The sequence below is a fragment of the Ornithorhynchus anatinus genome, chromosome 12, assembly GCF_004115215.2.
Source record: "Ornithorhynchus anatinus isolate Pmale09 chromosome 12, mOrnAna1.pri.v4, whole genome shotgun sequence".
In the NCBI taxonomy this organism is placed as follows: Eukaryota; Metazoa; Chordata; class Mammalia; order Monotremata; family Ornithorhynchidae; genus Ornithorhynchus; species Ornithorhynchus anatinus.
This window is the reverse complement of record NC_041739.1, coordinates 53714560-53738658: the sequence shown is the minus strand read 5'-3', so window position 1 is coordinate 53738658 and position 24099 is coordinate 53714560. Positions and strand designations below refer to the sequence as shown.

General features: G+C 38.5%; 1 protein-coding gene across 12 annotated transcripts in view; it reads right to left on the bottom strand.

Moving 5' to 3' along the window:
* The window catches only part of KIAA1109 (KIAA1109 ortholog), a 192660-nt gene that overhangs the window by 113523 nt on the left and 55038 nt on the right, over nucleotides 1-24099 (bottom strand). For all 12 annotated transcript variants that reach the window (XM_029076442.1, XM_029076441.2, XM_029076443.2 and 9 more), the window contains exons 10-22: nucleotides 22768-22847; nucleotides 21830-21980; nucleotides 20587-20743; nucleotides 19085-19163; nucleotides 17133-17224; nucleotides 14959-15076; nucleotides 10199-10354; nucleotides 9861-9958; nucleotides 8404-8582; nucleotides 8159-8265; nucleotides 6349-6557; nucleotides 3254-3481; nucleotides 2402-2539 (exon numbers count right to left, since the gene is read on the bottom strand). In XM_029076442.1, the coding sequence (XP_028932275.1) occupies nucleotides 2402-2539; nucleotides 3254-3481; nucleotides 6349-6557; nucleotides 8159-8265; nucleotides 8404-8582; nucleotides 9861-9958; nucleotides 10199-10354; nucleotides 14959-15076; nucleotides 17133-17224; nucleotides 19085-19163; nucleotides 20587-20743; nucleotides 21830-21980; nucleotides 22768-22847 (1792 nt within the window). The remainder of the gene's footprint in view (nucleotides 1-2401; nucleotides 2540-3253; nucleotides 3482-6348; nucleotides 6558-8158; nucleotides 8266-8403; nucleotides 8583-9860; nucleotides 9959-10198; nucleotides 10355-14958; nucleotides 15077-17132; nucleotides 17225-19084; nucleotides 19164-20586; nucleotides 20744-21829; nucleotides 21981-22767; nucleotides 22848-24099) is intronic.

Here is a 24099-nt window from a genome sequence, read left to right as displayed (position 1 = left end):
AAAGAGAGAGTCACTAAAGAGGATAACGAAAGGGCAAGAAAAATGGCTAAGGGCTGAAAAATACATCCTATGAGAACACGTTAAAGGGAGTGAGGTAGATTTGCTTCGAGAAGAGGAGACTGAAGAGATGTCACAACTGTTCTAAAAATATGAAATCTTTCATAAAGAAAGATGCTGAATATTTTCCTTTGTCCACAGAGGTACAAACAAGAGGAAAAAGACTTGAACTGCAGAAGCCATGAGTAGGCCTGAACAGAAGGGAGAATTTCTTGACTGGAAGAAAGATAAAAGACTACAGTGACCTACTGAGAACTGTGGTACAATATCTACTCCTAAAGATCTTTAAGAAAATCATCTGCTGTGAATGATATTCACCTGACCAGAAACTGGCCCGAATGATCCTCCCAACTTTAACATTTGTAATATAAACAGATAAAAATATTTCAAATTTCTACGGGGAAAGCACTTTATAAACTCTAGGTGTAGTATTAAGAACACTTTGGGTGGGCAAACGGGGGAGAGCATAAGTGTGGTTGGGAGAGAGTGGAGTGTGTGTAGATTTTTTTTGAAAGAGAGAAATGATGGACTTCAGAAGAGTTAATATGTCTAATCTAAAAATTTGCTTCTAGATTCTATCAAAATGAGTTATGCCTGATTTGCAACTAGCTGGGTGGAGGAATGGCTGGCTATGAGGGGTATTTTGGAGGTAAAGAAAGTAACCTTGGTGGTCTTTGCATTGCCTCACCGAGGACCATTAACTCCTGTGAATCTAATCCTTAAGCTTGGTCCCACAACAGCTCTAGAGATTCTGCAACCCCTAAAGACCAGGGCACTGGGGAAGCTCCCCTGAACTCACTCGGGGATTCATTTTTGAAGCCATTATCACCCACCTAAATCAGAAGAGATCTGCTGAGAGACAGTAAGGAAGAATGGCCAATCAAAAGCACACCAAGGGTCTGGCAACACACACACACCCACTAACCTACCTGGGTAAAGGAACACAAATCTTTCTCTAAACCACTGCTGATCAATAGGATTTTGATGTTCAATTCTGACATTCACACTTTTCAACCCCTCAGCTGTCTTTTGCAATTACGTGTTTATCTACACCCAGCCCCGGAAATGGAGTAAATTACATATATTCATTTAAAATTTCATTTTTATTTACTCTCATTCTCCTCCACTCCCCCACCCGACAAAGCTTCCCTGCCTGCTGAGCACGCCAAGGACCCCTGCAAAAAACAACTTGGTTTCAAAACTCTCCATTTCCAAGTTTCTGCAGCGGCTCTGAGATGGAGAGAGGAGACGGAAGCAAGATGATCAGAATATCAGGCTCAATGAAAAACTGAGCCTGGAGAGGACTTGGGCTTGCAAACTTGCATAAAGCGGTCAACCCAGGTGAGACTACCACAATGTCTCATTCCCCTCTTAAGATCCTTCCCCTTAAACTTGTTCCTATTCCTCTTAATCCCACCTTGATGTCAGCACTATGACTATCCTACTGGTCCCTTCTCCTTCCCAGCTCAGAGCCACCTTCTTCCACTCGTCGCCTTCTCTACCTGCCTCTCCTCTCCCTCTGTTGTACGAGGCTCTACAAGGCCGTTTCCCTGCATCAATTTGCCACATATCTCTGTACAACTAATTTTGTCACGTGGTCATTTTTCCAATATGATTCCCACAATACGAGCCACTGATTTGTCTTGGATACTTCCCCAGACAGGCCTCAAATGTGCAAGCTGAGAAATCAATTTATCTTTCTTGAAATCCAGATTAAGCTGCTGATTATTGAAAGAAATGGGGCTCCAGGATCTCTTGCTTATGACAGAAAAATTGTTTTTTTATTATTATGAGCCATAGAATCTCAGAGAATTTTATAGCCATTATATGGTTTGATTAACTCATTGTTTCTCTATGAAATAATTATCAAGTTTTACTTTCTCTACCTAAAACTAGATGGTATGTGAAAATCAAAGACTTTGCTCCATCTTTTACTGTCAAATTTTAGCTTGTTTTGCTTGTGTTTGCAACAGACCGTGGTGTTTTACAGGTCACAGAGACTAGCCAAGGACTGGGTCAATTTGACTTTCTTGCAACTACCCTAGCACTTAGTTCTGTTACTTGGACTTAATAAATGCTAATAATAATAATAATGCTGTAAAGGTGTCAAAATACATAGCCCACACTCTCATAAATCTGTAGAACAATAAACATTAAACCTACTTCCCTGACAAGTAAAGTATTATTCTAAATCAGTCCTTGTTACATTACACAAACAGAACTGTCTCAGACTGGTTTCTATGAACAATAAACTACAAAGAAAATTAAAAGAAGGAAGCTTCATTACAAATGATTATGAATTAGGGTCATGGTTGTTTATCATATCCAAAGGCTATCACATTACCTGATAACTGTCATTTAAGAATATATTCAGTGGGGAAAGGACAAGTTGGAGCATGGTCTCTCTAAATCCTTTCTTCATTTCAAAACAAAGTCTTTCCAAGAAAGCAGTAGGGCATTCGGGACTATCAGTGCTTCCATGCTGAAAAACAACAACAACAACAAAAAGTCCAAATATTCAGTACTAAAAGAAAGAATAGAGAAATATATGCTTAGATTCAGACAGTAAAGGGAAAAGAATGGAGAGAGAATGGGATACATTATAAACCAGCAGGCCACTGAATAAAATAATGTTTGTTTATCAAACAGAAGAACAGGTACATGTATAAGTGATTTCAAATTACAGGAGAAAGTTTCAGGAAGGCAACATTAGCACTTACAAATATAATTCCTCAGCACAACAGTTTTCATTTTGCACATATGCACACATGAACATCCCTACTGGGATTTAGCATTCAGTCACAGAGGAAAAGCATATGAGGTGACTAGAGCAGAATAGGAGCCCTAAGAGCTTCAGAGCAAGCCCAACCAAGGAAAGCAGGGAAGGTTTGGGCAGGAAGGGAACTTGGGTGCCCCACTGTCTAATAACCAGAATTCCCTGCTAATTCCACAATATGAAAAAAAAACCCCTACAAGCAGATAAACCAAAAAAAAATTAAAATTTTGTTCCTAGTTAAAAAAAACTTCCCAATATTATGGGTGGCTGACTTCTTTAACACTTCAAAAGTATACTGAAATGTACCATATGCATTCCTCAGAACAAAGCTTTCTTCAAGTTTTCACGATTCACTTTGGGCACTGTGAGCATACATTAATGCTCTTGATATTAATACTCTTAGAATTCAAAAACACTTACGACTGGTAGCCGACCATGAACCTTGTACAAGTTCACAAGCACGGTAATGTCCCAAGGTCGCAAACTGAGCGGATGAACTGGCTTGGAGGAACTTTCATTGTCCTTTTTCTCATTATCCACTCCAACGGCAGTCCAACCAGAGCTAGATGATGTTGACATTGATAATACAGGACTTGAAATTATTTCTTCAAAATCTGTATACATGTCATCTTCCCCAAAGTAATTTTCCTGGAAGTATTAAAAGAAAATAAATTGTCATCACCATGACAGCACAGTTAAATGTGGTTTTTCAAATCACTTTCTCACAGAGTATAAAAATGATTGATCCTGTTATGGTCACTATTTACTTTTTCTTGCTTTGTCTACAAAATGAGCATCCAAACTACACTTACCCAGGTACCTTCTTTGAAAATGAATTAGATGCAAGAATTGTAGGTGTTCCCATTATATCCGTAGATTCAACGACAATAATCAAACAAATCAAAGTAACAAAGTTAATGCTATCCATTTAAGTACTCAAAAGCAATAAGCTAATATATGAAATCCACAATTTCAGTTTACATTAAGTAAAATTTGCACAATATATTACAAACTATTTACTAGCATAGCTTTCTTTATAGTCAGTTTTACAGTATTACTTTCACTTATCTAACTTTTAGTTCACTTTGCTTTCTGAATACTGGCAGTGACTGTTAAAAGGCCATGAAATAATCTCTCTTGAAAACACAACTAAAAGTTTAATTTCCTAATAATTATTCCAGTTTCCCTAAAGTTTTCCTATATTTTCCAGTAAATCCAATATTAAATACTACAATGGTATAAGTAGAAAGAGATTACAAACTCACAATTATATCCCCTTGAGCCTAAAGCTCTCTGCTTTTAAACTAATCACCACTTAATTATCTAAAACAGAAATAACTTGTTCAAATTCCTCTGGGAAAACTAAATGCCCAACCTTGTAAAGGACATCTTTTTCTTGGAACAGAAGGTGTCAAATAAATGTTTCAAAAGTGAAGTTTTTAAATAAAACAAAGAGTGTATGGCCAATTTGCATGTTTCATCTGTCTTAAAAGCAAAATAAATAAATGGTGGTATTTGTTAGGCGCTTACTATGTGCAAAGCACTGTTCTAAGCATTGGGGGGATACAAGGTGATCAGGTTGTCCCATGTGGGGCTCACAGTTTTAATCTCCATTTTACAAACTGAGGCCCAGAGAAGTGAAGTGACTTGCCCAAAGTCACACAGCAGGCAACTGGCGGAGCTAGGATTAGAACCCATGACTTCTGACTCCCAAGCCTGGGCTCTTTCCCTTGAGCCACGCTGCTTCTGTCTTCTCAAAGAAAATTCACTTTTTAAAATGACACATTTCAAAGAAAATATACCAATATTAATATTTCGGTGTTCAGAAGCAAACAATTATTTGGTCTTTGAAAACTAAAAATGACATCAACAACAAGAATGATTTTCTTATATTTTCACTGATTTTATTTTAATACATGAACTTCAAAAGTCATACTTTCAATTACATAAGTCTGGAAACATTCATCCATTTTTAAAGGTGGATGAGGAGTCTTAGACCTTTTCAGTTCCCTGCAAACAAATGCATGTTTTCTCACTTACTAAAAAACAAGCTTACATGTACAAACTTATTTCTGAACTTGACAACTAATCATTGGTCCTTACTTTAATATGAGAGAATTAATTGTCAAAGTCGATTTGTGACTTTTTAAAATCCAGAATTTCATGCATATTCTTCCGAGTTTTTCTAATGGGCTTGGTTCTCCAAAAGTGTTAATGGTTCACTTGTATCTATTTTTTAATTGAATTAATTAAGCACTTATTTATGCACTAAGTGGTGGGGTTAGCAACGTTAGCTCATCAATACAGTCCCTGTCCCATACATTTTACAAATGAGGAGACAGAGGCCCAGAGCCAGTGATTTGCACATAGTCACACAGCAGGCCAGTGGCAGAACTGGGAACAGAAACCAGGTCTTCTGACTCCCAATCTCGTGCTCTTCCCACTAAGTCACACTGCCTTCTCCCACTAGTTGCTGAGCATCCTAAACCACCACCACTCCCTCCCAACCACCAACTCACAAAACCACCTCTCTGAAGGCACAGGCAATACCATTAAGTTCTTTCCTGGCTAGCTCATAGCTTTGGGCACATTTGGGAAATCACCTCTAGGTGAGACATTCAAACTTTTTAAAAAAAATATCTGAACATCAAAATACACTTTTTCTGAAGTGCCCATCTTCAGCTTGAAAGCCTTCAAGACAACAAAGCTAGACAACTATTGTGGACATTCTGGATCTTACATAAATATCACCACCTCTCCCCTTCTATTTGATCTGAATTAAATTAGATCCATCTGGGGAAAAGTTGCTTCAAATTCTATGCTTTCTAAAGCTCCTGACAGTTTGTAAGTGCTAAATTCACAGCCTTCCTTTTGTGTGTGCCTGCAGTGGCCTCTGGAAACAGATGTGGTGGGTCTAATTCTCCAAGTGTCCAAATTGACTTGGAGGATCTCTCTCCCACTATCGCTGAAAGCAGCAACCTTTAGTCCGTCTTTACAGAAAGAGAGGAAATGCAGGAAGCTTTTCATCATGTCTTTTCTTTCATTGGAGTTAATTATTAGGCATTTTTGCCAGACGGTTGCCATCCACAAGGAAAATCCTCAGGAAAATCCCCTGAGATTTACCGTCGCAAAAAGCCGGAGCCTACCTTCCTCACTCACATCCCTGGGGTGACAGAGTTAAATCTGCTGCTTTTCAGGTGATGAATTACTGCAGGTGGATCCCTGACTCCAGAGCTTCTGGGAGGAACATTATTCAGACCCCTTAGTGGACCATTTCCTGCCTCACGGCAGTTCACTTCCAATGTGGGCAGCAATGCATCCATGAGTCCCCTCTTAGTCTGAAATGATTCATACTCCAGAGTACTAGACTTACTTCCAGGAAATACATTTAAGCACTGCGAGAATGGTTTCAAACATCTTAATGGAACAGTTTCTAAGCCCCCAGAAGCAAAAGCAGACATGAATCTATGACCACGATACAAATATCTTGTAAAAAACTCTTCCTTTAGCTATACCTTTATAGATAGAAAGGCATTCAACAGAGGTCCATAGAGCGTTATCTGAGAATCAGGAGAGAGCTCCATTTCTACATGAAGCTTATCAGGTGGCAGTTCTGAGGGATCAATAGCCAGGCGGGATGAAGTAGTAGGAGATGAAAGAGTTCTGTCCACTGCTTTCTGGGACGGCCTCAGTACAGATAACATTGTTTCTTCCATTTCTGACACTTAAAGGGTAAATGAAAAACGGAATTACTTTTTGGCAAAAGTTATCTTGCACCAGAAACACTGTAAGGAAGTATTCATAACAAAAAAAGATGCTGAGCATCTTGCAGCAACCAAGTCAGCTGACTTGTACACAATAAAATCATCAGAAGAGACAGGAAGCTTCATCATATATTTTAAGACTACCTACTTTTCAAATACACTGTATGCATGATTTGCTAAAATGAAAATCTCACATACTTCAACCTCTACAAGAACAAGCCCATCTAAGGTATTTGAAATAACTTTACTTAATTGAATAAACTTGAGGGCACTAGTAGACCATTTGGTGCTCTGTAAATGGAATTCCAGAGTCCTCAAATTGATTTACCTTGATTATAGGGGCTGAAAATACATCCTGTGGCAAAAGATTAGAGAAACTGCAATTAGCTGATTTAGTAAAATCCTAAAGCGTATTCCAGCCTTTTTGTGAACTTGCTAACCAGTGCTTCTACAGGAGGAAGAAATAATTTGAAAAATAAGAGTGATTTCAACTGGGCATGATGAATGACATATCTTTACTGTCATGTGGATAAAATCCTGAAATAGCCCTATCAAGTGAGGATGTGCAGTCTTCATCCCTAAAGATCTTTAATAAAAGAATATGCAGCCATATGTCTTGGCTAATTTAATCCTTCACCACCTGGATGCCAATAGCTGGACCGGATGATCTCTCAAGATCCCTTCCAGACCCATTATTCTATCATTCTCCCCAACACGGACTAACGTTTTCTATCCAGACAAGGCTACAAAAATAAGAACACAGAGTCCGCTGGTATTAACGAAAGGATTTTATAGACTAAAGTGAATTGGATATTGTGAAACAGTAAAATAGTAAAAACAGCTATCTGGAAGCCATGAGGCTGTTAAATGTACTGTGGCTCTGATTTAGAACCTCCCTCTGCATTCTCTCTCGTTCTTCGCTAGAAGCAAGAAGCAGAATCACCCTGAGTGAACTGCTATCCCTACCGCATCTCTCCAGCGACCTGTCCTGGACACGCTGAGATGCTGGAGAGGGGAAGGAGTTATGGTGGGAGCTGAGAAATGAGCAATAGCACAGAGTGAGTCTGTTTAAATCATTTTAGACTTGGTTCTAAGAAACGTTTTATCCATTAGGAATGGTTGGAATAATAAATCAAAATGAACAAATCTCCTAATGCAATTTTGAAATTTGAAATATACTGTATAACAACAGATTTAGGCAAAGACAATATATATATACAAGTTATTTAAGCATGGGATATGTTTTTATGAAAAGGATGCTGCCTAATTGCTTTATGACCACCAAAAGAAGTTACTTGGACAGGAGAGTGAATAAGCAGAATTTTCACCCCAACAAGTATAAAAATAAATAAATAAAAACAGCCAGGTTGCTAAGGCAAGGACTGGCCCAGCCAACCTCTAGGGTAACATCCAGGTCCATGATTTTATGGCTTCATAAAAGTTTGAGGAGAATACTCATTTTCAAATATCAGGGTGTACTTTTAGTCTATCTTTTGTGAATATTCACAACATCACAACATCATATGATTCAAGATGCAAAAGAAATGAGAAAAACCCTTACGTGATTGCTTTAACTGCTCATCTGCCTTCTGGGGATAAACAGGATGCCATGTATAGTCTATTGTAAGCTTAACACTTGGAACGGTCCAGCATTCAACCCAACCGCACCTTTTCAGAAAAAGAAATATTTTTTGGATTAGAAATGCATTCTACTAACTGTTTTCAAATGTTATAAACATGGAGAGTACATTTCTTCTGCATTTCCCCAACACATTGCTTTAGTCATCTTCAGCACAATGGACTCACTTTTCTTGAGTAATGTTTCGCCATTTGGGCTTGACTGTTTTATGGCCACTTTGACACTCGGCAGGAATACTTGACTCAGGGGTCATTTTATTTGGGTGACAATTTTTTACCAACATGAATAATGAATATTTACTGGGGTGGCAATCAGGTAGAAATAAATGAAGATCAACATCTTCTCCCTAGAAAAAAAAATGTGCATTAGCTTAAAAATATTTCATCAGGCATAGTTTTATCATATTAACATTCACTCCTAATATTCAAACTCCCATCCATAGACACAAAGTATATATTACGCAGCTAAATCTGGTGTCATGGCAAATCCACATAATTTTTAAACTGAAATGGCTCCAGAATGAAAAAGTAAAAGTAGGTAGGGAAAAATATTTTTTAGATAGGTTAACAAATTTTTCCTTTGCAAAATACACAAGCTTGAGGATTATATTGCTGGGATAAAGAAACAGAACAATTTATTACTACAGTATAGTAGTAAAGTTTCCAGGAAATGGTTGTTAGGAGTTTAATGCACACTTATAAAGTACCAGCTTTATTGCAATCCAACAGAGAGAAATTACTGTGAGTGTATATCCAGTTATTCATTTTTTAAATGAATTATCCACGTCTAACAGCTTTCTGGGACTGTTTGAGAATTAAGGTATCATTCCCCCTCTAGACAGCATACTCGCTGTGCACAGGGAAAGTGTCTACCAACTGTTATACTGTACTTTTCCAAGTGCTTAGTACAGTGCTCCCAACCCAACAGGTGCTCAATAAATACAGATTGATTTATACTCCATTCTTTGGGTGGTCCCAAAGAAAATTACAAACAACTCGATTGCTACTTTGGTTAAGATGGATTCATTCACACATACCATTATTTTAAAGTCTTACTTTAAGAATGAAGAAAAAATGGCAAACGTAAAAGGAAATTCAAAAACTCTAGGGCTAAATTAATAGGAACAGTCACCAAACTGCTAATGAGAGCTACTGGTGTCAAATGGCACACTGATGTCCTGAAAACTCTGCCCCAGAATATGCAGATTCATTTAATGACTTCAGGGTAGGCTTGGGATACATCAACAGGATTTGGCAAACATAACGACAGCATCTACATGTGAGTAAAGATATAGATGCAAAACTACGACTCACAAAACCTAGCAAATTTTTAAAACTATCCTTAGATTGGCAGATATGATATGCAGATTCATTTAATGACTTCAGGGTAGGCTTGGGATACATCAACAGGATTTGGCAAACATAACGACAGCATCTACATGTGAGTAAAGATATAGATGCAAAACTACGACTCACAAAACCTAGCAAATTTTTAAAACTATCCTTAGATTGGCTATTCTTATGAGCACTTTCAAATTTTGCATCTAACATTTACAGGTGTATCCACTAAACCAATTTGATTTAGTATAGGCCTTTCAAAGAAACATGCACAAAATTACTCTCACCTTTAAAGTAAATTTGGTACTGCAGGTAGTTGGAACAAAGTCAGTAAAAGGCAAAGAGAAATCAATATTTAATGTTTCCCCACAGGCTGCCAGATAAACTAGAAGAAAAGAAAAAATGAATTTAAATTCAATTTTGAAAAATTACTCTTTTCTCTTTCATATTTTACTCAAAAGATAAGTATGTTCAAAAAAAGCTGATAGTACCAGTTAAAGGCAACTTATAAATTAATGTTGTTCACTTTAAAGTCATAATTCAGAATAAACAATATGAGCAAATGAAAAAATTTTTTCATTTCTTAACTTTTGAATGGAGTTTTAACCCCATAATAATTTCTCACCATTTTCCTGTTGTTTCGTGGAACAGTCAATCCAATTGTGCTGATTTGCAGCCCAAATCATTTCAAATTGATGAAACATGATTTTAAAATTCCATGTATATGGGACAAATGAAAAAATATCAGGAGCACTGTCACTTGACCAGTCTTGAATTAAATCTAAAATCATCGGAAATAGTGGGGAAAAAAATCATATGATTCATTCAACTAATACTTTCATATCAATTTCAAATTGAATGTGTTTTCTAACTAAAATAATGACCACTTTATTAAGAATAAATATTGAGTAGAGTGAAAGGGATACTTTCCAAACCATCTCTTCAATAAGCCAAATCTCATAATGTGTGGAAGAAAATTAAAGAATAGTTACAATTCATTTTAGTACAATGTCTTTAAAATGATCAGTCAACAGAAAATAAAATCACAGATTTGTAGATGTCATCTATAAAATACATAAAATCAGCAATGTGTTTACATATTTGCAGTTTGATTGCGGGATCAAAAAATTAAGCACAATACACTTTCCAGTTTACTATATCCTGATTCCTTAGCTATAAAACCTATAGCGCTTGAATGTGTAAAGATAATAGACTGTTTCGTTAAGGTGCCAGAGAATAACTGCAAGGTCAAGAAAGCGATAAATGTCAATGATCTAACTGGATTTTATCATTTGATGAGGTTCAAAGGTACTGTAGTTAATTATATCTGTAACACGACCAAACTGTTGAACCAGATGGTTGAAGTATTTTAACCCAATGAAGTATTTTAACCCAAGTTTCAAAAAAACAAAGACAGACTTTTAAATTACCATTAAGATACAGATGGGTCAGCAATTATTCACATTCAAACATCACTCACTGTGCAGAGCACTGTACTCACTCCTTGGAACAATATAAAAGAGGTAATAGACACAATCCCTACCCTCAAAGACTTTACAACCAGGCAGGACCAAATTCAAGTAATCAGATGGTTACAAATATTTTTCTAAGAAAAAGTAGACAAAGTTTATCCTAAAATGACCTATTTTTCCTAAAAAATGTATGAAGTCAGTTTTGGTCTTTTACCTTGTAATAAATGGCATGGCAGTTTCAAGGTTGAATCAGATTGCAAAGGTAAAATCAAATTTAGACAATCTGGGAAATCATTTAGCCAGGCAAATTGAATTTTCATCCAGCACAATCAGTTTTTATTTATGGAAAGTTTAGTGTTCAATACCCACTTTTTAAAAGGTCACTAGCAATTTTCTTACCAAAACTTCTGCAGGTTCATTACTGAGAAGTATAGTTTTTTTATAAAAAATTGATAATAATTAAGTCCCAATTACCATTTTCTACATTAACCTCTAATAGTTTTTAAGACCCTCAAAGAGCAATCTGTCTTATCACTGGATGCAGAGGCAACAAAGAACCCTATATAAGAAAGGCAGCATTATTCCTGATTACAGTCTTCAAATTTAAAGATTAACAAGTTTATTAAGAAATACAGACTTTATCTTCTTAAAAGAAACATTCTCCATTCAATTTACAGCTGCATTATTTCTTCTTATTAATATGGCCTGCAAAACGTCAACTGACCATGGGCAGAATTACAAAATTGTTTTGTTCCTATATTCATTATAAGGGTATAGTCTAGGCTGGTTTTCTTTGTCCAGAAAGCCAGGCTTGATTTCTATCACTTTACATCCTTCACCTTTGAGGTTCCCTTACTGTATCTCTCAAGAAGTTATGTTTGGCCTAAAAGGAAGTCCCTTTGGACCCACTTAATGAACTCAGTAATTGGGAACAATGACAATGAAACAATCCTGGACATTCCCTCCCACCCGCAATGGGGAACTTCATATCTGGTTGATTTCTTGCCGCTACTTGCACTGGCATCACAGTAACTGAAAATAAACTTAACCAGCAGATTTCACACTTGAGTGCAATTGCTTGAGAAAAGCTACTTTTGATCATTCCAACCTTTGAAGCTACAATCCAAGGAGGGTGGACAAAGTGATCAGAGCAAGTTTAAATATAAAGAAGCACAAGAAATACAATTAGGTCTAGAAAGAGTTTGTACAAATAGTGTTAGTACTAGTAGTAATAATAATAATAATAATGTTGGTATTTGTTAAGCGCTTACTATGTGCAGAGCACTGTTCTAAGCGCTGAGTTAGACACAGGGGAATCAGGTTGTCCCACGTGGGGCTCTCAGTCTTAATCCCCATTTTACAGATGAGGGAACTGAGGCACAGAGAAGTTTAGTGACTTGCCCACAGTCACACAGCTGACAAGTGGCAGAGCCGGGATTCGAACTCATGAGCCCTGACTCCAAAGCCCGTGCTCTGTCCACTGCGCCACGCTGCTTCTCTAGGAAGATCTGTCATTCCTATGGGCTTTGCCCAAGGTAAGCGCTCAATAAATACGACTGAATGAATTGGGGAGCAGCATGGCCTAGCAGAAAGAGCACAGACTTGGGAGTCAGAGGTTGTGAGTTCTAATTCCGGCTCCGCCACTTGTCAGCTGTGAGACTTTGGGCAAGTCACTTAACTTCTCTGTGTCTCAGTTTCCTCATTTGCAAAATGGGGATGAAGACTTTGAGCCCCACATGGGACAATCTGATAACCTTTTATCTATCCCAGCGCTTAGGACAACGCTTGGCATGTAGTAAGCACTTAAATACCATCATTATTATTATTAATTCCTGACATAGCTTCCATTGTGATCACTGAGTGCAGTGCACTCTACTGAGCGCTTGGGCGAGACAGCAGAATCACAAGAAATATTCCTTTCCCATAGAGAGTTTAAACTCTAAGGAGGGAGGCAATCCTAGAAATTTTGAATATGCTGAAGATAAGCATAAACCTAAGAGACTCCTGAAAGGGTGATAGGAATTACAGTCCACATAATTATTCAGGGAAGACGTTTTGGAGGAGGTAGGATTTGGGGAGGACTTGGAAGGTAGGGAGGATTTAGGAAAAAGATAAGAAGTTCCATTTTGGACATATTAAGAAATAACTGCCTTGTCTAGTATGTTAAGGGAAAAAAATCACTAATCCCAGTGAACTGCTCAAGCCAGCATGGGTTTCTTTTCTTCCTCTTTAGGAACATCAGCAGAGGAACCTAGGAAGCAATCTGAAATCAGAAAGGCCCAGATCCTGTCCGACCACTGAAGCTCCAGGTATCGAGGCAAGACCTCATCCAAGCTACCTCCTCCAACCTGAGACCACGAGAGGGAACTTTTCCAATGAGGGAAAGGGCAGTAGTTTATAACCAACACTCTTTGCCTGGAATGGTGGGTGGGTGAGGTAGCCCCTGGGAGTATTTATTGTATAGCCTGTTTATTTCAGTGTTTTCTTTTTCCCCTTCATTTATTTAAAGTACTAGGTATTTGGGAAAGCGCAACAGAAGCAAAACACATATTCCCTGCTTACAAGGAACCTACAATCTATTGGAGATAGACCTGCAAAATATTTACAATTTTTATATTCCCTGCTTACAAGGAACCTACAATCTATTGGAGATAGACCTGCAAAATATTTACAATTTTTCTATCAGCAATATACTTATGAGACAAAAGAACATGTTGCTGAGGGAGATTTTGCAAATCCTTTAGTTGGGGATCTTTAAGATTTGAAGGGATATCCATCTCTTTGGAATGGAAATTCCTTTCCTTCCCTTAAGAAGTGCAATTTGAGGTGCATATCAGAAAGCAGTGCTCTATTCAGTGACCTCATGTGTAAAAATGAGGATTGAGACTGAAAGCCCCACGTGAGAAAGGGACTGTGCCCAGCACAATTTGCTTGTATACACGCCGGTGCTTAGTAGAGTGCCTGGCATACAGTAAGCACTTAAATACCACAATTATTATATTTATTCCTAGAAGAGCTAGAGGCTGGGCTATAAAATTAACTTGTCTCTACTCCAGTGCTTAGTATGGTGGCTGGCACGTAGTAAGCACTTAACAAATACCACACACACATTCACCTAAACTGGATCTCCTCTGCATGAACCTGAGCTGGAATGCTCAAACAGGCCCAGCGATCTAAACAGTCTCTCACATGCAAACCACCACACTCGGAGATTCCCCACGGACTAAGAATAGCTCAATCACAAATTCTCCCAACCACAAATAACTAGGCATCTTTTATCTCCAGTGCAGCTGGGTGGGTCCTGCAGGCAGTGAAAAATGCCATGGGGCTAGAGCTCATTTCTTACTTCGGGGCCTAAATGAAACGGGTTTTGACAAGGGTCAAACATTTTAGACCTGAATTGTACTGAAGACTTTTTTGTATGGCATTTAAGTGCTTATTATGTGCCAGGCACTATACTGGGGTAGATAAGAGGTAATCAGGTTGGACACAGTCCTTGTCAGTCAGTAAATTGCCTCTATTGAGTGCTCACTGTGTGCAGAGCACCGTATTATAGCACTTTGCTACAGTTAATCCCCATTTTACGGATGAGGGAACTGTGGCACAGAGAAGTTAAGTGACTTGCCCAAGATCACATAGCAGACAAGTGACTGAGCTGAGATTAGAACCCAGTCCTTTAAGTGTCTGGCCCACACTCTTTCCACTACATCGTGTTTCTCATAACTTGATCATGTTCATGACAATTCCTGGGTTAAGGGCTACATCATTTAATACGTTGTGCAGGATGGAGAGAAACTCTGCTTATAGACAATTTTAGAAATGATTTTCTAAATCTTGAAATATTCAGCTTTGTAACATGGTTTGATTTTTAAAAAACCCACTTTACATTTGATATGTGAGTAAAGGAAATTACCTGTAAAGAAATTTTTCTGGGCAAAGATGAAGTGGTATGTGGCTTTATAGACCTCCAGTTCACACTGCCACTTCTGCGGCATGTTCCAGATACGAGGATAGCTGGCATTGATATGGAACTGTGAATCAAATATTGAAGCGTTCACATTAGAGCTGAGGACATGACAGTGTGTGAATATTGTCGAAAATGAAGAATCAATCACATACACTGGTGAATAATTAAAACTTATTTTCCTGCTGAGCTGAACAGAAGGTCCCTCTGTTTTTTTAATAATTTAATCTATCCATGGCTAAGGTCATTATATCTGCAGTCACTGCTTAATTCACATATTTTAAAAATACAACTGAATTTCAAATAGTGACATCCGTTGATGAAAAAAATTTGAAAATGGTAACAGCAGCTATTTTGGGGTGACAACCCTTAAAATGCTAATGAATGATTACAGGAAACTCCTGAGTCATTTCAGGCATGACACCTTACAGCTTATTCTGAATGCCGCAGATTTACAATACAGTCGCTTCCTTAAAACCGATTATTAAGTCAAAACATTGTGAAATAACATGGCCTAGTGGAAAGAGGACAGGCCTGGGAATAAGAGGGCTGTCATTTCCCTGCTACAAGAACTTGGGCAAGTCACTTCATTTCTCTCACCTTCCCCAACTGCAAAAAGGGGGGTTCAAAGCCTGTTCCCCCAACTACTTAGATTGGGACAGGACAGTATCTGACCTGGTAGCTGACCTGGTTAGCTTGTATCTATCCCAGTGCTTATTTCAATGCTTGACACATACTAAGCACTTAAATACCATTAAAAAAACAAATTCCCATTGCAACGTTATAAATGGGAAAGTAGTACCCATTCCACAGATACCATAGCTTTAATAATGATGATGGTATTTGCCAAGCACTGGGGTAGATACAAGGTAATCACTGTCCCAGGTAGGCTCGGTCTTAATCCCCATTTTACAGATGAGGTAACTGAGGCATAGAGAAGTTAAGTGGCCTGCCCAAAGTCACACAGCTGATTAAGTGATGAACCGGGATTAGAACCCATGACCTTTGACACCCAAGGCCGTGCTCTTTTCATAAGCCACACTGCTTCTCTCATTACCAAAATTACCCAGCATTCTGAACTCAGTAAAAAATACTATGGTTCCATTAATGTTCAATCAATGAATCACATTTTTGAGCACTTACTGCATGCCCTTCTAGACTGCGAGTCCGTTGTTGGGTTGGGATTGTCTCCATCTGTTGTCGAATTGTACTTCCCAAGCGCTTAGTACAGTGCTCTGCACACAGTAAGCGCTCAATAAATACGATTGAATGAATGAATGAATGCACAGTATTGTACTAAGCACTTAGAGTACAATATAACAGAGTTGGTAGACAAGTTCCCTGCCCACGATGGTATTTATTAGGTGATTATTTTGTGCCAAGCACTGTGCTGAAAAATGAGGTAAATTCAAGAGAATCAGATCAGCCATGGCAAATAATATTAATAATAATAATAATCATCATCATCATCTTCATCATAATGATGATGGTATTTGTTAAGCATTTCCTATGTGCCAAGCACCGTACTAAGCGCTGGAGGAAATACAAAATAATCAGGTTGGACACAGTCCCTGTCCCTCAAAGGGCTCAGTTTAAGAGGGAGGGAGAATAGGTAATTTATCTCCATTTTACAGATACGGAATGTGAGGGACAGAGAGGATGAGTGACCTCCCAAGGCCACACAGCAGGTATGCGCAGACCCAGCAATAGAGCCCTGGCCTACTGACTTCCAGTTCTGTGCTCTTTCCTTTAGGCTACGCTTCTTTGGGTTCCATAATAAGGTGCTGACATACTTCAGCGCAAGTAAAATGGATGTGTCCATCCACTCTGGCGATTCTGTCTGGTTATCAAGTAACTCCCTCTACTCTCTTTAAACTTTCTCCTCCACCTCCACAGTCTCCTATTATTTTTACAAATGCTTCCCATTTCCCTGCAGCTTCCAGGCACCTTTACCCGTTCAACCTCTCGTGCCCCTAGACTTACTCTCGTGAAGGAAACTGGTGTTATCAAAGTCAAAACTGCTGGATGCATTGTGAAGTTGTAACAAGGTGTAAATTTAGAGATGTAAACTCTCTCATATCTCAAAGCGTCAAGAATCGTGCATATACAGAAAATATACTTACTGCCAACATCTCTGCTTCTAACAGTGTTCGATACTGCATACTGCTTGTGGCATCAACATGCAAAAGTTGTCCTTTGATTGCCGGAGTGTATCCTAAGAGATGGAACAAAATGACAATTAACAACAGCTTGTTGGCAGCACTGCTGCTATTTTACCACAAAAGAAGGAAGTTGCTTAAATAACTACAAAACAACTGAAATTTACAAACGTATGATGGAAGTTTATTCTGTTACCATAAATATTATTTGATTCTGAAGCATTGTAAACAACAAAACCAACACCAAAAAAATATATCCGAGCTATACTGATGAACCAAAGTCCCTTTTCACATATTAATAAACAGGCTACGGATGCAGTGATCTTAATAACACTCTGAGTCTATGATGTCCTCATAGGCCAAAAAAAAAATGCTCATTTGATAATTATTCCAAGCCTCTAAGTTCCTTTAACCCCAACCAGTAGCAGCTTCATTTTCCATTCACACACAATGGCTCTCAACTGACAGTCTTTGGCGATATGAATCTCCAGGAACTCCAGTCTTTCTCGACTTGAAATGAATGGACTGCAGTGTTGTGGGAGGTTTGGAATCCAGATGGCTTCTCCAAGGGAGTTCAGGCAAGAGAAAGAGCTAAGGAGATATCTGGATCACTGGGGCATGTTCCCATACTCCTTTAACACTGAAGGCCCAGAGTAAAATGAAAATGGTATCCCAAGAATTCTGGGATCTCAGAAACATGCATCACCAAACCGGCACTCCCCTAGCACCAACTCATACCAGAACCCCCTCTTTGGCTATCAGGTAGAGACTCTACACATAACATCTTAAGCAGGTTGCCTTGAGGTCCAGCTCTTTATTTCCTGAGGGTATGCTCCAGGACAGGATCGTTAAATCGCCCAAAATCTCCCTGATTAGCACTGGGGTGGGGGGAGCTTCATCTCCATTTTTTTCCTAAAATGTGCATGTGCTATTTCTTCCTTATGGGCACTAATTTGCCAGTTCATATCTGCTAATGATCTGAAAACAATAAGGGCATCTTTATTAAGCTCCCTCCCCCAGGAGCAAATCTTTGGATAACAACACTGTAAACGAGAACAATAAGGGAGTCTCTATTCAGCTTCCTCCCCGGTAGCAAATCTATAGATAGTAATATTGTAAACAAGAAGGCATTATTAAGAGCTGTGGACAAGAACTTTAACTTTCAATTAGGGAAGGTCTTTGTCTACTCGGAGCTTCCCAGGAGGACAACAGTGTAATACATGCCTTAGACCTAGGGACATTAAACTGTATTTATTGAGTGCTTAGTGTGTGTAGAGCACACTACTAAGCGCTTGGGAGAGTACAACAGAACAATCAACATTCCCTGCCCAAAAAGAGCTTACCATCTAGAGGGGAAAAAGACATTAATATAAATTAGAGATATGTACACAGAATATCTGCCAGCTAATCTGCCAACAGAAAGGTATGGTGACATCAGAGGTCTTCACACATCTGTGACAGGCATTGGAAGTTTGCCTTTTGCAGAATGAGGTACAAAGCAGATGTATCCAGTGTAAAATTCCTCTGAAAAATCAATGTTCTCTAGCAGAACCAGCCAGTGACTTCCTGGGTGTAGGCAGCTCAATTTGGGGTCACTCAGTCAATCACTGTGGACTGCAGGACCCTTAATGAATGACACTTTAGTGGCCTAAAAGAATGAACATGCCTCTCAAAGGGCAAAAAAGTACTTTACTGACAGACTCTGAATTTTTCAGAATAAAAACTGAATCAAGAAAAGTTAATGATCTTCAAAAAAACAAGTAATTTGTTTATAGTATGAGTCCCAAATTAGTGTTACATAGGTGGAAACAATAAACTGAAAACCAAAAAGGGTCCAAAGAAGAAAATTTGACACACACTGCATAGAAAGAAAAGTATGTACTCAATTTATAAAATAAATTTTAACTTCATCTTACCATTTTCCCCTACTGTCATAGGAATGTTGATTTCTAAATATGAGCCTGCTCCCACATTTACATGTACAGCATTCGTTTCCTACAAAACAAGTTTAAAATCATTTATTCCTGTTAGAGCTACTCATCAACAATCTTTCAGAGTTTGGGACCTAAGAAGAAATGTTTACCTGCCTACCCTGAACAATTATGTTTGTTTCAACTTTACCCAATTATTTATCTAATTATCCAACCATATGCCTGCTGCTATTAGCAGTCATGGCATTTTTCCTTTCCCTTTGTCTCCGCTATTTTAAATCATTTGCATCTGCCTATCTCATCCATTAAATTGTAAACTCCTGAGAGCAGGGAGAGAATCTCTTTCATTTGTTGTACTTTCCCTGATGATATGCACATAGCAGATGTTCAATAAACACTACTGATAAAAAGTGTCCACATTTGAAGGATTTAAAAAATGTATTAGAACATAAGTCCTGAACCGGTTGGCAAGGAAAAAGGAGCAGGGTGGCCTAGTGGAAAGAACATTGTCTTGAGAGCCAGGGGACCTGGGTTCTAATCCTGGATCTGCCAGTTGCCTGGTGTGACCTTGGGCATGTCACAGTGTCTCTGGTGCCTCTATTTCCTCATCTGTAAAATGGGGATTCAATACCTAATCTTCTCCACTAGACTGTGAATCCATGAAGGACAGAGACTATTTTATTTATATTACTTATTATTATTGATTTATATCAATGCCTGTCTCCCCATCTAGACAAGGAAGTAGAGTGACTTACCCAAGGTCACCCAGCAGATAAGTGATGGAGCCAGGATTAGAACCCATGGCTCCCTGTCCTGTGCTCTATAAGCAACACCATGCTGCTTCACAAATAAAATCACAATACCAAGCTAAAACTCCCTACTGCCCTATATTCCCATGTTGGCTTTGGAGCTTCTAGGACCAGCAAACCCACTTCAGTTCAGGCCCACTTTAGGAGCATGGGGAAGAAAGGGAGATAATTCAGGCCCCCCACATTACAGGATCAGCCCCAATCCTCCCTCCTTAAATTTCCCAATCACTCCAATATGTCTGGAGATGATTCTCAGAGACCACAGCTTGGTAGTATTGCCTTATTTTCTTAATCCCGTATATCTTTGTCTTTTTATTCTTTCATCTTTACTTATACATCTGTCATCAATGGGCTCTCCCCTTTCTTAGATCGTGAGCCCCTCCAGGGCCAAGGATGGCTTATCCTTTCATTTTTCCCAGCACTTAATAGAATTCTTTACACAAAGAAAGCTGAGAGGCCAATGAATACTAGTGATTGAATTTAAGTTGTCTGGAAACAGACTAGGGCTCCTGTAGTCTCATCCTCCACTCCTCCCACTCCCCAGCCCAAGAGGATGCTACAAAATGATAGTAAGACCCATTACAATGCTAAGTATCATGCAGAAGTTCAACAAGTACTTCATGACCAAATGTTTCCCTTATATAATTTCCAATACTTGAAAGCTATTAAATTACTTACCCTATTTTTCGTAAAAAGCAAGTCTATGGTGGCATCTGCAATAATATTCATCCGCAGTTCAAAAGCAAGAATCTGTCTTGGTTTCCCAGGCTGTGCGATTTCGGAAACTTTCATAACTTGATAATCGGGCGGAAAGAAAAACTTCCACAGACAGTCTCTGGACAATGAGACAATGTCAAAATTGAGTTATCATTCTCACGACACAAATGAAATGTGGAATTGATTTCCACCATCTTTCCTAATAAAGGTTTTCCAAATGCTAAAATCTCTGAACATAGAATGGGTGTGTTAATTAGCATACAGAGAATTTAACTTAAAGCAGGATAGATTTTGCCTGTAATTAAGGAATATGCTACAATGAGCAACAGCAGAAAGATTAGGGACTCTTCATCTCTGGAAATCTTCAAAAATAAATAACCATATGCTTTGGTGGTGGGGAGGTGAAGGGCTGAGTTATTTTTCTATCAAGAGGCCAAGGGCTATGCTCATATGACATTTAAAGGGCCTTCCTGATCTACGGAGAGATAGAGCTAAGGAAGAAAACAAGGCGCTCTGGAGACTCCAAAAGTGCTTCCAGCTGAGGACTAATTACTATCTTTTAGAGAGCACCCTAAAGCCATACATGACCCACAGCTTTTTGCAGGGGGATTTCCAGACCAGATCTCTTCTATCACATCTCCATTAGGAGCTGAAAAAAGCCCAAAACTTGGATTTTCTGTTCTGTTAGCTCTGGAAAGCTCTGTCTTCATCCTCGCTAAAATCCCTGCCTCATTTATGCAACACCGTTCATAATGAACAATTGGCACCTATGTCTTGGATCCCTGTTCTGTGGTCCTCCACAGAAGCGAATTACAGTATTTCCACATAGATGAAAACAAGTGCTAACTTTTAAAAAAATCGTTCAATATTCTTATTCAGAGGCTTTGTCATTATCGTGAAATGGATGCTTTCAAGTGAGTAGTAGAGGGCTCTACACATAGCAAGCACTAAAATGCCAGTGAATTAAACCTTCACCAGCCTTCAAAAATATAAGGCAAATCAATTTTACACCCTCCATATTCTCTAAGATTTGTTCACTCTCATCTGCAATGGATCAGAGTGCTTCCTGATAGTCCCTTTAATTTTGCAAGTTGACTACTTGGATAAATTTAAAGAAAATCCTAATAAAAAAAAATTATGGTAATTTCACTACATTGTTTGGGGGAAGTATTATAAATAAATATTGACTATTTGATTCAAATACCTTTGTCTGTCAGCCCAAGGTCCATAGTTGAAATCTGTGCCTTTACCACAAACTATGTCTAATCCCCAACAAGGAGGCAAATCTTGCAATTTATTATCCTCATTGCTAGTTTCTCCTTCAATATTTTCTTCAGATTTCTCTGGTACTGGGCCTATGTTTTAAAACACAACAAGACCACCATGAAAAGGAATTTGCTTACAGTTAGTATGTAAAAAGTTTCCATAGCAAAGGATTGAAAAATTGAAAACATCAACAGATATTTGGTCATTTTCATATTATTGTTCAGGTCTGATGCCCTTTAGGTGGAACATGCTTAGAAACCCCACTCTTAAATCCCCAGCCTCTTTCAGGTTGCATCACTAACATTGGCACGGGTCCGGGAATCAGAAGGACCTGGGTTCTAATCCCAGCTCTGTCAATTGTCTGCTGTGTGACCTTGGGTGAGTCCCTTAACTTCTCTGTGCCTCAGTTATCTCATCTGCAAAATGGGGATTAAGAGTGTGAGCCCTAGGTGGGACAGGGACTGTGTCCAACCTAATTATCTTGTATCTATCCCAGCATTTAGAACAGTGGTTGGCCCACAGTAAGGGTTTAACAAGTACCATAATTATTATTATCATGGTTATCTTAAATGTCACTACACAGTCACTATGCAATATATGTTTTTTCCTCCTACACACTTATTGCAGATGTGTCAAAGTATTCTGGGCTCTCTGTGGAACTGAAATAAAGGCTTTTATATTCCTAACTCTTTGGGTCCTGCAGCAACTAAATTAACCAGTCTAAATGGGTGGAAGTATATCCCCAATTTCCATTCAGTGAATCTTAGTCAATAATTATGCCTATATGCACTATTTCATTTTACTCTAAAAGCCCTGGTCAGGACAATTCCTACAAACAGGAAATATAAGACAATTCTTCAATATACGCAACGATACCTGGCTCATCCATGTAATAGTAGATGTCAACATCATTGGACTGCATCACAACAAAACCTTCTCCCATTAATCTTGGTGGTCTGTTAAAACAAATAACATGCAAACTTTATACACCAAGACAATTCTGTCTTCCTGCTAGCTTCTAATTTGGGACTATGCAGAGAATAACTCTGCAACATACTAAAATGAGCTAACTGGAAACATTCTGGGGGAAAATTAATACATCAAACACCACAAAGAACCTGTAAATAACATATTCACATTAAATTATTTCTACAAATTAATTTACAAATTACACATTCTTTCTACAAACTTGTCCATAATAAAAATTCCTGACTTGGGAAAGTGGGTACTAATAGTAGCTTTTTACCAAAAACTTCAATTCAATTTTTTGGTATCGCTAATTTTTAAAAGTGGCTCATGAGAACTCATATTCATTTTCCCAACTTAATCGATAAATTATAGTAAGAGCCCCCTCGCCACACCCCAAAAGTAAACTGCATCTGTTTTATTCTCATAATTATTTCCATTTCATATGTATGGGTGACCATAAGGAGGAAAAAAAAGCAGGCATAACCATTTAAGGAAAAGATTGGCAATACCAGTGGGTTGGGGAAAGACTAGAGATGGAAGGGAAAGCAAAATTGCTTTGTAAACTAACATTTGACTGCCTCAAGTCATCATTTATGACGGTGACAGTGAAAGGGGTCACAGTGAAAGAGGTCATTGTGAAAGAGGTCAAACAGATTTTAAAGTCATCCACTCGAATCATTTTCTGTTACTAGCAAAAAGGAAATGGGATAAGAGAAATATATTTGTATTTCCACAAAGAAATAGGCAATAAGGATGTCATGATTAATCTGATGTGCAAGTTGCAATACATTTTAGGTGAAGCAGCATGGCACAGTGGATACAACACAGGCCTGGGAGTCAGAAGGTCGTGGGTCCTAGTCCCAGGTCCGCCACCTGTCTTCTGTGTGACCTTGGGCAAGTCACTTCACTTTTCTGTGCCTCAGTTCCCTCATTTGTAAAATGGGGATTGAGACTGGGAGCCCCATGTGGGGCAGGGGCTGTTTCCAACCCAATTTGCTGGAATCCACCCCAGCACTTAGTACAGGGCCTGGAACACAGTAAGCCCTTAATAAATACCACTATCATTATTATTATTTTAGAAAGACTAAACAAAATAGTAGGAAAACTGTGAAAGGGCCCTCTTCTACATTCAACTGTCTATTCAATACTTCCAGACTCCAAGAACGCCTGCCATATATGGCTATTAAACGTCAATATGCTTTACTTCAGCAGGTTGAGCTATCAGAGATGGAAATATCA